Source organism: Carassius auratus, chromosome 8, assembly GCF_003368295.1.
Source record: "Carassius auratus strain Wakin chromosome 8, ASM336829v1, whole genome shotgun sequence".
NCBI classification, from domain to species: Eukaryota; Metazoa; Chordata; class Actinopteri; order Cypriniformes; family Cyprinidae; genus Carassius; species Carassius auratus.
The window spans coordinates 22,014,744-22,026,983 of NC_039250.1; the positions used below are offsets into that span (position 1 = coordinate 22,014,744).

Below are 12,240 nucleotides of genomic sequence, written 5' to 3' on the forward strand. Positions count from 1 at the left end.
ATAATAGAGCAAGCTATTGTTAGATATAATTGTTAGATTATAATTGTATAATAAATAAAAATAAAATAGAATACAAAAAGATTAGAAAGGTATTTAGATTTTTTTTTAAAGAATATAATAAGAATAGTGAGTGCTTAAGTTAGAGGGTCAAATATAGAAGAAAAAAAATCTTTATATCTCAGAGAGCTACTCGTCGATGATTTTGTTCAATTCTGATCCATTTCTACCTTAGCTGAATAAAAGTATACATTTCCTAAAAATTCCCAAACTCCTGAATGGAAGTGCATCAAGGTTTTTTCCTCAAAAACTAATATGCTGTTTGTAACATTGACAATATTACATCTTTTAAAATAATTCCTTAAAGATCATGCGACACTGAAAACTGGAGTAATGGCTTTTTTTTCTATCATATGAATAAATTACATTATAAAACAATATTTACATTGAAAATCATTATTTTAGTAATAACTCGCCTTTTTAATTTTTTTCCCACAACTTTTAAAAGATGTGGGTTGTGCGTTTCATTCATTAAAGTTAAAACAAACACACATGACCAATATTAATACAAAGCCTTTTATTTGAGTTTATAAATTGTAGAGCAAGTACATACAAATGATGACATTGTTCTTGCTCCTGGAAAACTGAATTTAGCAGCATAGCTATACACAGATTCAACTGTAAGCAAACAATGCTCTGATTGTACAGGAGCTTAGTCTAAAACCACAAACAGTGAGGGCTTGCAAAGTCAAAAATAACAACAGCATTTGGTTTGGCCCTCCAGGATCTTCCATGTATGTAAATACAGCTGTCATTAAAAATAATAATAATAATAATAATAATTTCTGTACTAAATAATAAGTGGTGGAGGCTGGTATTACTTGCGCATGTTTAAACTTTAAACTTTTTTATGAGGCTTGGCTACATTATTACTGTAGTGTGGGGAAGGTAAGTAACATTAAAACACCAAATCTATTTAGCTATTTGACCTAATCTTACTTGTAATTAGATCTACTGTATTTGTAACTCATATTGTGCATTTTTGGCCAGCGGCTTAATACTTTGGCCTACCAGAATAAAAAAAAAGTCTGTGTACCCCAAGTATAGTTTCATTCCTCCTGCTATCTTGATGCATGTTAATACAAACATCACCCTATTGCAACTAGAAAACTCATGACATACAGGTTTAATCTATAAAACCAAAAAAAGAGAGAACTGTAAACCACTTATCATCTAACTATGATTAGTAAGACGTAATGCAATAGCATCCAATGTATAAAAAGTTAGAGATAAGAACACAAGGTTAAGTTCATTAACAAGCCCGTTTTAAGCTGTCCAAGGCTTGAGAACACTGAGATGCATTGTAACATAACATCCAGCAGGTGGCCCCATTGTATGTGGCGTTCAAGCAAAAAGTGCCACGTCTCCAATGCTACAGAGACACAACCCCCCCCCCCCCCCCCTTTCAATTTCCAGTTTATATTTGCACATTAAACCTTTGGCGGTTTTAACGAATATGGGCCATCTCTTCTAAGAAGGGAGTCTTCATGCAGCCAGTGCAGAGCTGGTCCATCCAGAGCGGGGCTTCGTGCTGCAGGGGTGTTCGGCGAGGGTAAAAGGTGTATGAGAGGTCGTAGTTCAGCAGGCAGCTGATAGAGGCCATGTAGAGGTCTGAGAAACGGCACAGGCGGCGGGAAAAGTATGTGGGGTTGTGACAGGTACGGAATATGCTGCCAAAGTGAGGGTTGAAGAGGTTCTTGGTGACTGCCCTGTGAAAGGAAATTGGGAGATGGTTACAATCGCTATAGTCCTTGATCTGTTCATCAAAGCCCCTTTCACACTGCCATTCCGGCAAATACAGGGGTAAAGTGTTCCTGTAATTGTTTCCTGGTCGCTAGATTTGGCACTTTCAGACTGCCAGTGATGACCCGGTATATGTGCGTGCTTTCACACACAACCCCTGAAGATCCCGTAACGACACGTGACATCAGCGCGTGACGTGTAATGTACGAGTCGACAACGCTTGGCACGTTATACTTTCACTGAAGCAAGCAAACGATCTCTGCGTCAGCGCGGAAAGTGAGGAACTAACTGATCTCTGCTTCATTACAGTTTGCACATATGTTTTTCTCAAATGTTGATCCTCCTTCAAAACAGCCGGTAAAAGAGTCGCGCGATAACGCGCGTCATCACTTCGATACCGAATTAGATCTGGCTTTTGTTCACACAGCGCTCGTTCCGGATCGATTACCGCAATGTTACTATGTCCCCGACCCGGGTTCGATTCGGTAATCAATTCCGGGACGTGGTTGCTTTCACACAGAAGGCGACCAGGCAATGTTACGGGAATATTGCGGGTCCGACGTGCAGTGTGAAAGGGGCTCAAGTGAGTTCAAGATTTTGTCTTTTTGTCTTGTTTCACCCACCGTAACTCCTCTCTCTCTTTCAGCCACTCCTGCAGAACCTTCTTGGACTCAGGGTCCCGATACATCTGAAAACCAAGACAGAAATAAGTCACTTGTCCAAAGAAAAAGTTTTTTCTGCAGATCCACAAGGAGAACTTTTGGAAGATGTCCTCAAGATTAAACAAAATACATCATAGACTTTTAATTTATATATATATATATATATATATATATATATATATATATATATATATATATATATATTATATATATAATTTATATATATATATATATATATTTATATATATATATATATATATATATATATATATATATTTATATATATATATATATATATAAATACTAATATAATACTTTTAATTCAACAAGTGATAGTAAAAACACTTTTAATGTTACAAAATATTTATTTTTTGAAATAAATATTCTTTTGAACTTTCTATTTATAAAAAAAAAAAAAAAAAAATCCTGAAAACAAACACATCACATTTCCACAAAAATATTAGGTAGGACAATTGTTTTCAACATTAATAATAAGAATTATTAAAGCATCAAATTTGCATATTAAAAGGATACGCATAAAATGAATAATATTTCAGATTTACAATCAGAGGAATAAATCACATTCTAAATTACATTCAAAACAAAAAAATCGGAAATCATAATATTTCACAGTATCACATTTTCCTGTATTTTTTTTTTCTTTTAAATCAAATAACCTAAAAAAGACAAACTTGCTGAGCATGAAAACTGATCACTTCAGGTGATACAGATATGGATTTTATAGTAACAATGTATGTTTCAATTTGACATTTGATTCCTTTTATAACCTTTCTATATTTAAAAACCTTGAGAGAATATGGGGTTGAATGCATTCTAGAACAATCAATTTAGATCAATGTAAAGCGAATGGACCGCTGCCAAACCCATCAGGTCTTTCCTATGCAATAATATACTGTAGAAGCACATGTAATGCAAACTTGTTTATTTTGCTCTGATTTGTCTTCCAGAAACTCGCTTACGGAGATACTATAATATTTAGATATACTGAGATATTTTTAAAGTTAAGAAAATGAGGAAAGTTTGAATAATTAATTATATATTTTTTTAGTTCAACATGAAACTGAATAGAAAAGTAGACATTCATCAGGATGAATATTTTTCTATTCTAAACAGGAAGAGTGTTGGTGAAGTTCAGAGCCACACTGTGTACCTGCATGCGCTCCAGCAGTCCGGTGAGCGCCTGCAACCACGTGAGACTTTGAGCGTACTGCTCTGTGTTCACCACCTTAGTCTCCACCTCCAGTTCAGGCACGATCGCTCCCGTCCTCCACCCATGACGCAGCATGAGATCCTAAAATGCCAGAACACAGGATGTTTAGACTATAAGCCACTTCAAGAACCTTTTAACGTTTACGGTTCCTGTTTGACTCTGGAAACCAGTGATTATGAAAACTACAGGCTGAGATTTACTTCCACTGTCGTTGGAATCACTGAGCAGAAAGAGTACAAACGCAACAAATGTGAACAAAACAGAAGCCTGATGATGACTCACTGCCAAGTCACTGTAGAGATGATCTCCAAAATAAAAAACCTTGGATCCTCGCCATCCTGTTAGCTTCAGAAAATCCACAAGGTTTCCCTGAAACAAAGCAAAACAATGGCAGTTTTATTAACTAGCTGCTAATATTGCGATTGATTTGTAGTTTCTGGGTTTTGAACTAGAAATGACAACGCGCTGCAGTTTTTTCCCCTCTTTACTTATTTCGGATTTCTGGAAGCAACGAGTCAACAGACTTTTCATTGGTTGTTTAGTATGGCAGGAACAGTTTGCTCTAGGTTTCCTGCCAAGGAACTTTCCCATAAGTCTTTCCCAATTTGGGATGGTTTACATATGCTGCTTTAACTTCATCTTGCCTGAGGGTGGACATGTAGTCAGGCTCAGACTCTGTTCTCGTCAGCTGAATCCGTTTGTATGTGTCTGACAACACTAAACGGTGTTTAACTGATTTTCCGTTCAGTCTGAAGTTGACCTAGCCACTTTCTTTTCTACTGATTCCAAATGAAAGAGCCAAATTAAGTGGATAAATCATTCTACAATTAACAGACACTCACTGCTGACTGGAAAGATTTTGGGTTTATTCTCACAGGGAGAGGAAAATGAGCATGTAGACTTTAAAATAAATGTTTTTGATGTACCAACTAAAAGCTTCTCTAAAAGCTTCTCATCGGCCTATATTGCTCATAATCATCTTACCAGAATAAACAGACGTGATTCAGGGCAAAACTAATCGGTTACCTGTTTATAGATCTGTCCCTTATCCAAACTCTTGATTCTATCCCACTGCAAGTCTCCATTGCTGTCCAAACGTCTAAATGGTCTGGGAAATGAAGAAATAGAGATGCTTTAAATCACTGCAAAGTATAAAACTAAAAACACTCATGCTGGAGAAAATAAAACGTTATTGGGAACCAGTACATTACTGTTTATTATCCATTAAAGTCTGGGGTCAGTCAGTTTTTAAAAAAAGAAACAAACAAATACTTTTATTTGGCAAGGATGGTAAGTTGATCATAAGCGACATATTTATAATTTCATAAAAGACTTCTCAAATTTGCTTTCCATTAATCAAAGCATACTGCAACTTTATAACCATTTCCACAACAATATTAAGAAGCACTATGGTTTTCAACAATGATAATAATAATAAATGGTTTTTGAGTACAAAATCAGCATATCAGAATGATTTATGAAGGATCATGTGAAGAAGACTCATGTGAATTATAACAAAAACTTAATATTTTACACTATTACAGTTGTAAATTTTTTTAATCAAATAAATGCAGCTTTAAATGTTTGAATAGGATTAATATGAATCACCTCATTTAAAGTGCACAATTAAACATTTTAAAGCAGAACTCTGAAATGACTGTAAACAAGATATTTTCCATAAACAAAGCAACTTACTTTACGCAGTCATTAAAAAAATGAGGTTTGTCAGCTTGAACAATGACAACGTCAAAGAAGTCCCTCCACTCCTTTCCAACCATGTACTTCATGCCTTTATCGCTGAAAAAAACAAACAATTACATAACAATTAGTGCAAAAATAATAAATATAAATAAATAAGCTTATGTTTAAACGTATGACTATGTTAAAGAAATTCTGAGTTTTACTTTGAGGTCGTTTATGAATTAATCTGCTGAATATAATAAAGAAACAGAAAAGAAACTCACACAAAGCTGAAGGGGCTGTTGGTAATAAGGAAAAGCTTCTTCCCCTGACTGGCCAGCCGGTGCAACACAGCGTACGTTTCGTCTCCTCGGAGAATGTATTTCTCTGGGGGCCGAATAAGGAAGGAAAAGGGGCCACAAAAGGAAGAAGAAAAAAAAGAGAGTGCCTTTTAAAACCAAGTCTATTCTATTCTGACTAAAACCAAATAAGTCATTTTTTGCAGACTATGATGAATGGAATACAGAATCGGATCAAAGCAATTTTACTGTTTGCCTACAAAGTGTTTATACTGCAATGGGAAATCTGTGATTGTCCACAGGGATACAACAAACATTAAAACCAAAGATTAGGCTGTGCTAGCCCAGCAGAACTGCTCGCTTCAAAATCTAATTCTCCATAGAGGTCAGATTATGCAACAGTTTGCTCTGAAAAAAAAAAAAAGACTGCTTTCCACCCATATACACATACATGCACTGCACAGACTGGGTGGGGGAGAGTCAACTTCTAGTCTGGTTGTCATTAGCTTCAGGTTTCAAGAAAATGATTTTTACTTGGCTCAGTGCATTTCTTACTTTAAGATTTTAAGCCATTTTTGTGCCACATGTTTGGGTTAATGCACATAATACTATTTGTTCATACTCACCAAGATCTTGCATGATCCATTTGTACATGTAACCTTTGATATGCACCATTCCAATTGCATCCTGAAAAGACAGAATTCATCCATTAATTCAGTGCTCATATTTCTCAAACTATAAGAGTTTAACAATCCAGTGCTTAAAGGTGCAATAGGAGATTTTGGAAAATATATCACTAAAGGGCGAATGTCCCACCCTCCCTGCAAATTGGCATCCAAAGCCAGGCCACACCCACACTGGGGGGGGGGGGCAATCAAACACTCTCCATTGACTTTCAATTGCAGGAAGCTGCCTCCTTGTCATTTCTGACTTGTAACAAAAAACAGAGCAATGCCTAAAAGCTGCTATGTGACAAAGTGTACGGTAAACAAACAAAAAAAACAGAATTAAATTTTTATAAGCTGTCCAAAAAAATAAATGAGTGTTTAGGACACAAATGTCGGGGTATTTCACGTTGGATAATTTCTCAAACAAAGGGAAGATTAGGAAAAGGGGCACTGACAGACCAATAAAATTTAGTTTCTTAATATATCTCCTCCTCACAGATTCACACAGGGTGGAGAAATGATCCTCTGACAGGGTTAAAAATAATGAATGGTCTTGTCACAGATAACGTTTCCCTCCAGTGGGCTCAGTTCTCAGAGTAAAATTACACTTGTGCTCTCTCTTCGTGTTTTTTAGCTTGTTTACTATACACCTAGTCACATAGCAGTTTTTAAACATTGTTCTTTTTTTGTTCTAAGTCAGAAATGAAAAGCTATAGAAAGTCAATGGAGATTGAGTCGATTTGTGTTTAAGAGTTTTTGAGGGTGCTTAAACTCACGCTAGAATGAAGCCAGTCATCATGTTCTTGGATAATGTAATGTTCTTGTTTTTTTTTTATATTTAGATATAAACTCACTATTCGCGAGAGAGAGTAGAAATTATGAGATAAAAAGTCGCAATTACATTGTTTTATTTTTTATTTAGTGGGTACCATTTGTGCTTGCTAGAAGACGGGGTTATGATGTGCATGTTAATAGTATAAACTAAATTAGACAAAATTTTAGCCTTACCCTGGAGTGGGTAAATACTTTCTATTCTCTTTTTTTATTACTTCCTTTTTCCCTTTGTTTGCAAAAATGATTTAAAACCGATCTAATCACAAACTTTATTGACATCTGCTGCCAGGTTTCCTGTTCCCTGTCACAGCTTACGTAGCCACACGTCACACTGCGGCGGGTACAGTACAATCTGTTTCTAGCCAGCGCGGACAGTTCGAAAAGCTGCGCTTGACAGATAAACAAGCGCAGCTGACGCTTTACTTCCTGACAAGCACACAAGAAAGTGGTTAATACGGCAAACCCACATACTGGCAAAAGAATTCATCTGATTCTTGTTGACAAACTTTGGAGCTCTGACAAATTTTTGATTTTGGCCATTTGTTGCTCAGTTACGATTTTTATTTTTTACTAAATAGCCAAAGCTTGAGTTAGGAGGAGTTTCGAGTGGGGCTGAAAAGCAGAAGTGAAAGACAAGACTACATTCTCCAAGTAAACTGAGCCAAAACAGCATGAAAAAACGAATTGGCTCTATAACCCAATTCCAGGACCACCGTGATCTGGGCTGAATGAAAACAAATCAGTCAGCTGCACTTAACCACAGGCAGAAGAAAAGATCCACTCGGCTTGACTTCAGAGATTACAAATCGACAGACAAGAAACAGCTCTCACGGTTTTAAATTACAAAAGAAGTTTGTAAACTATTCCCACAGTCCCATAAAAACAGCCTGGCTTTATTGTGCAAATGCTATTAACCGTCAGGAACACAAGTGGTTTTGATCAGGATTCATGAAGGGCATATTGCCTTCATACGTACTGAGACATCTTTGTAAAGATGCACTGGGTCGTACTCTATGTCATTTGAGATGAAGTAATCGTTCGCAGCAGCCAAGAGAGTCATCTCAGGGATGGAGAACACATCCATAAACTGCTTCATTTTGGGGCCCTGGAACAGATAATAATAAAAAGCATGAGTCATATGTATTTTACAACAGTAATGAATAAGTGAAGCTTCTTTATACGTAAATGACATGGCCTTCTCTAAGAGAAGTTGAAAGACTGTTGGTCTATTGCGAGGAAACTGCAGGTCATATATTTTAATGACCACTTTAGTGCAAAACCTCACACAAACAAAAAAACGTTAACCAGTATTTAACAAAAAACATTTCCAGAGCCATGAATGTGCATGACCAAATCAGTCATTAAATAAATTCTGAACGAATCTTCATTTCATTAGTTCTCGACTGACTTTAAATTGGACATTAAATGACAATCTAACAGACTGCTAAAATGTATTGTTAAAAAAGTAACCATGTGTGTCCATAAATCAAACATATAAAAAATTATTCAATTTTTACAAATATTTTAAACTAGGTTAAACTACATTGCTTTGACATAAAAATCAAAGCTTGATCAATTTAACAGGATAGTTGTGGATATACATTTTTTCACAACAAAGTTTTGCATTTTATGATTTACCTTTTCATTACTTCCTGTAACCTTATCAGAACCACTACTCTAATGAATCATTCATACAGATTTGCAAACCACTTCAAAGGTTTGACAAAATATTATGTTGTTCCGAAGTCGGGTCAATACCAGGCCAAGCAAGTTTTCTGCTTCCAAAAGCAATATTTAGCTAATGAAACATTTAGAAATAGAGCATAACAAGATTCATTAATATATATGAGCATGCAAAAAAACCTTAATTAATTAATTAATTCCTTGATACATATGTGTTTCCCATGACCATTGAAATCCTGCAGAGAAGAACGTGCCATCTGATAAAGAAAAGGACTGTAATGTTTTTGTTGTTAGATATATAGCGCACAGCCACTTACTCATGGTGACTGGACACACAAAATCAGATCGGAGCTCCTAACAGGGTGGCACCACTTTAGCCTGAATGACCTCTTAGTAATGAGGCACAAAAATGTAAGCATGCCAATAACACCATGTAAACATGGGCTCTCTCTCGAGTGTAAATTGAAATCAAATTTGATGAAATGAAAATGCAATGTGGAACAATCACCTTGCCGTAAAATCCACTGACTTGGTGGAGGGGAACATGATTTGAACCTCCATAGAGTTTCATGACCTCATCATCAGGGACAGGCTTCAGACCCCTGCGAATACAAGAAACAAAGCCTGAGAATTACATAACACAATTCTCCACACAAACTCACTGATTAAATTGATCAAATGAGGATCAATGTACCTATAAACAGTGCCCAACTGGATATAATGGAAGGCATCAATTTTCATCAGTAGTCCCTGTGTCATTACAATAATAATAAAAAAAATGTTATATTAAATTTTATTGCACAACTACAATTAAAAACTGCAAAAACTCAAACAAAGAATGTTAAATGCACCTTTTGGATGTCGTAGTGAAGTCCCCGAGTTGCAAAGTTGGGAATATAGTCATACTTACTGATTCCCTCGGGATACTAGTGAAAGAAACAAAAGTTGAGTTATCTCAAACATGCCAACCTTTAACCCCTCACCCCCCCACTCCACATGACCATCATTAGAAGAATTAAGCATAACAGAACTACACATAATCTGAAGACTTGAGCCAAAAGCCCATGACACATCTGATGCATTAGGGGCCGTTCACACAAAACACGTTTTTGTCTTCCACAACACTGTTTTTCTACACTAATATGAGCTAGATGGACATGTTTTGACTGTTTCGCTCGCGTCTTTTGCAGCGCCTCAAGCATAAAAGCCCTCTAAAAATGATTTTTTTTAAATTAAAAAGATAAAAGATTGAGACCTTGTGTTTTAATTTTTTTAATATTCCAGGGCTTTCGCATTTTTTTTTTTCAATTTTGCTTTTTCATTTTAAAAGCAAAACGTATTCTTTACAATGTCCTCTTAGACGAATGGACCGTTCACACAGAATGCGTTTTGCATTCAACTGCTTTCCATTATTTTTCTATGTAAACACGCTGGCTAGACTGACCCGTTTGACCGTTGCGTCACAGCGCTGTAAAAACGTGACGCTAAAGTTAAAAGAAGTTGACTTAAAAAAAAGTAACTTTTTTCTTGCATTTTTTAAAAACAAAAACGCTGTCTGTTGTTGCATTTTTTCAGCGATCTAAAATCGTCGTGATATTGTTAAAACTTAAACTTTGAAAGTTTCCTAACATTTTTTATTTTCTTTAAATGACCTCATTCCACAGCCCCGCCTCTCGCGTTTTTATTTGCACAAACGGGTTCTGTGTGAAGGGTTTATTTACTGGTTATGTGTTTTACTTCATAATAAAGTTTGGTCATTAAATTATTTGGTGTAATAACAAATAAATATGCAAACCAACAGTTTTTTAAGGCATTAAATTGAATATCTTTCTCGGACCTTGTAGTGCTGGACGAGAAACTCTCGCGCCTTGTTGTATATCATCTCGTCCAGCGCGCTGGAATAGAGCGCGAGCGTGTAATCATAGTCAAAGCCGTAGATGTCCACCTCTTCCAGGTTCACCTCATTGTTTGCATAGATGGTGGAAGGGTTCAAAAGACTGCACACCCCAGGAGGAATCAAATCTGTGGGGCGGCAAAGGGAGACTTGAGGTTTATTATTACATTTTGATAAGCATGTTATGTTTCAAATACGGTTTCTTATGTGCACAAACAAGGTAATTATGAAAAATCATGTCTTTACACCTGAAAAAAGTTATTAACAAAATGTCGATCATGCATTGGACATGTGAATGGCAGTTGGCAGTTGTTTACAAAATGTCCAGAGGCCAGCAGGAAAAGTGGGCACGAATGTTTTGCCATGAGTGCAGAGATTACACAAAATCACATTTGAAAACGCAAATAAAATCAACATACCGTGCACGAGCCGTTTCATCTCATTGTATCTCGCCCACAAGTAAGTTTTACTGTTGATCTGCGGGGCCGTGGATGAGAAAGCCCTGCCAGATTTGGTAAGAGATTCTTCGCCTCTATTTTTGCCCACGATCTGGTGTCTGTGTGATGTGACCGCGGCTGCAGCAGGGCTATGATTAGCTGCTAAATTTCTCGTGGGTCCACAGTTGTGTCCATCTTTGCAGCAGTTCTGTCCGTTCATTGTTGCACCAGCCGAGGCGAAGCTTCCACAAGCAAAAGCAGGAATTTTCAATCCTGCGCACAGCGAAACTCTGCATGTGGTGCTTCTTTGCCACATTGCGTTACTTAAACTGCCTAATTTTTTGCAAGCCATGTCTAAACTATACTAACAAAGTTGTTTACTTCTTTCATTCGTACTTGCCCAGCGTGCGAGATAGCTTCTGTGGGAACTGATACTGCTTGCTTCGCTCAGGGCATCGGTGGTCGGGCGCAAGCTGTCTTATTAACCAATCAAATGCCAGACTTATAATGATTGACAGTTTATTAAACCAATAAGAGGTGGGTTCTGCTGCGTCGCTTATCTAGGGGCTTGGTTTAAGAGGAAAACGTGTTTACATGCCAGTCCAACCAATACGTTTGCCTGATCAAAATTTAGCAATATTTCATGCCTTTTCATTGGTCAGACGACCTGGCAACTGCCTACATGTGCTACGTGACTGAATATGCTTAGCATGTTCCGAGAGACATAGGCTTGTATGTACAAGATGTGACAATAGAAGCCACTGGTTCTACTTAAAAAAAGGATTTTTTTATGATTATTTATATGGTGTTGTTCTACGGAGACCACAGGGGCGTGGACGGCCAAATGCGCTGCAGCCTAAAACACTGGAATAAAAGGAACGCATGACTGGTTTAATGCAGTTACAAAAAGGCTGATGCAGTTAGTTTAGTTACCGCTTTTGATCATTAGTTCAACTTATGTTACTATCTTATCCTAACCGACAGACAAAATAGATTATTTTATAAGCCCCTTCCGGAATGCACACTTTTTTTTCAGCTAGTCGATTTTAGGG

General features: G+C 36.7%; 1 protein-coding gene across 1 annotated transcript; it reads right to left on the bottom strand.

Moving 5' to 3' along the window:
• Nucleotides 1-557: 557 nt before the first annotated feature.
• On the bottom strand, nt 558-11,640 carry LOC113107639 (5'-nucleotidase domain-containing protein 2-like). The gene is made up of 14 exons (XM_026270285.1): nt 11,171-11,640; nt 10,695-10,879; nt 9,709-9,783; nt 9,552-9,607; nt 9,366-9,459; nt 8,151-8,279; nt 6,299-6,359; nt 5,658-5,760; nt 5,389-5,490; nt 4,720-4,801; nt 3,976-4,062; nt 3,634-3,774; nt 2,424-2,488; nt 558-1,766 (listed from the first exon to the last, which is right to left on the bottom strand). The coding sequence occupies exons 1-14, from the start codon at nt 11,538-11,540 to the stop codon at nt 1,505-1,507; spliced, it is 1,812 nt and encodes a 603-aa protein (XP_026126070.1). The 5' UTR covers nt 11,541-11,640; the 3' UTR covers nt 558-1,504.
• Nucleotides 11,641-12,240: the final 600 nt, after the last annotated feature.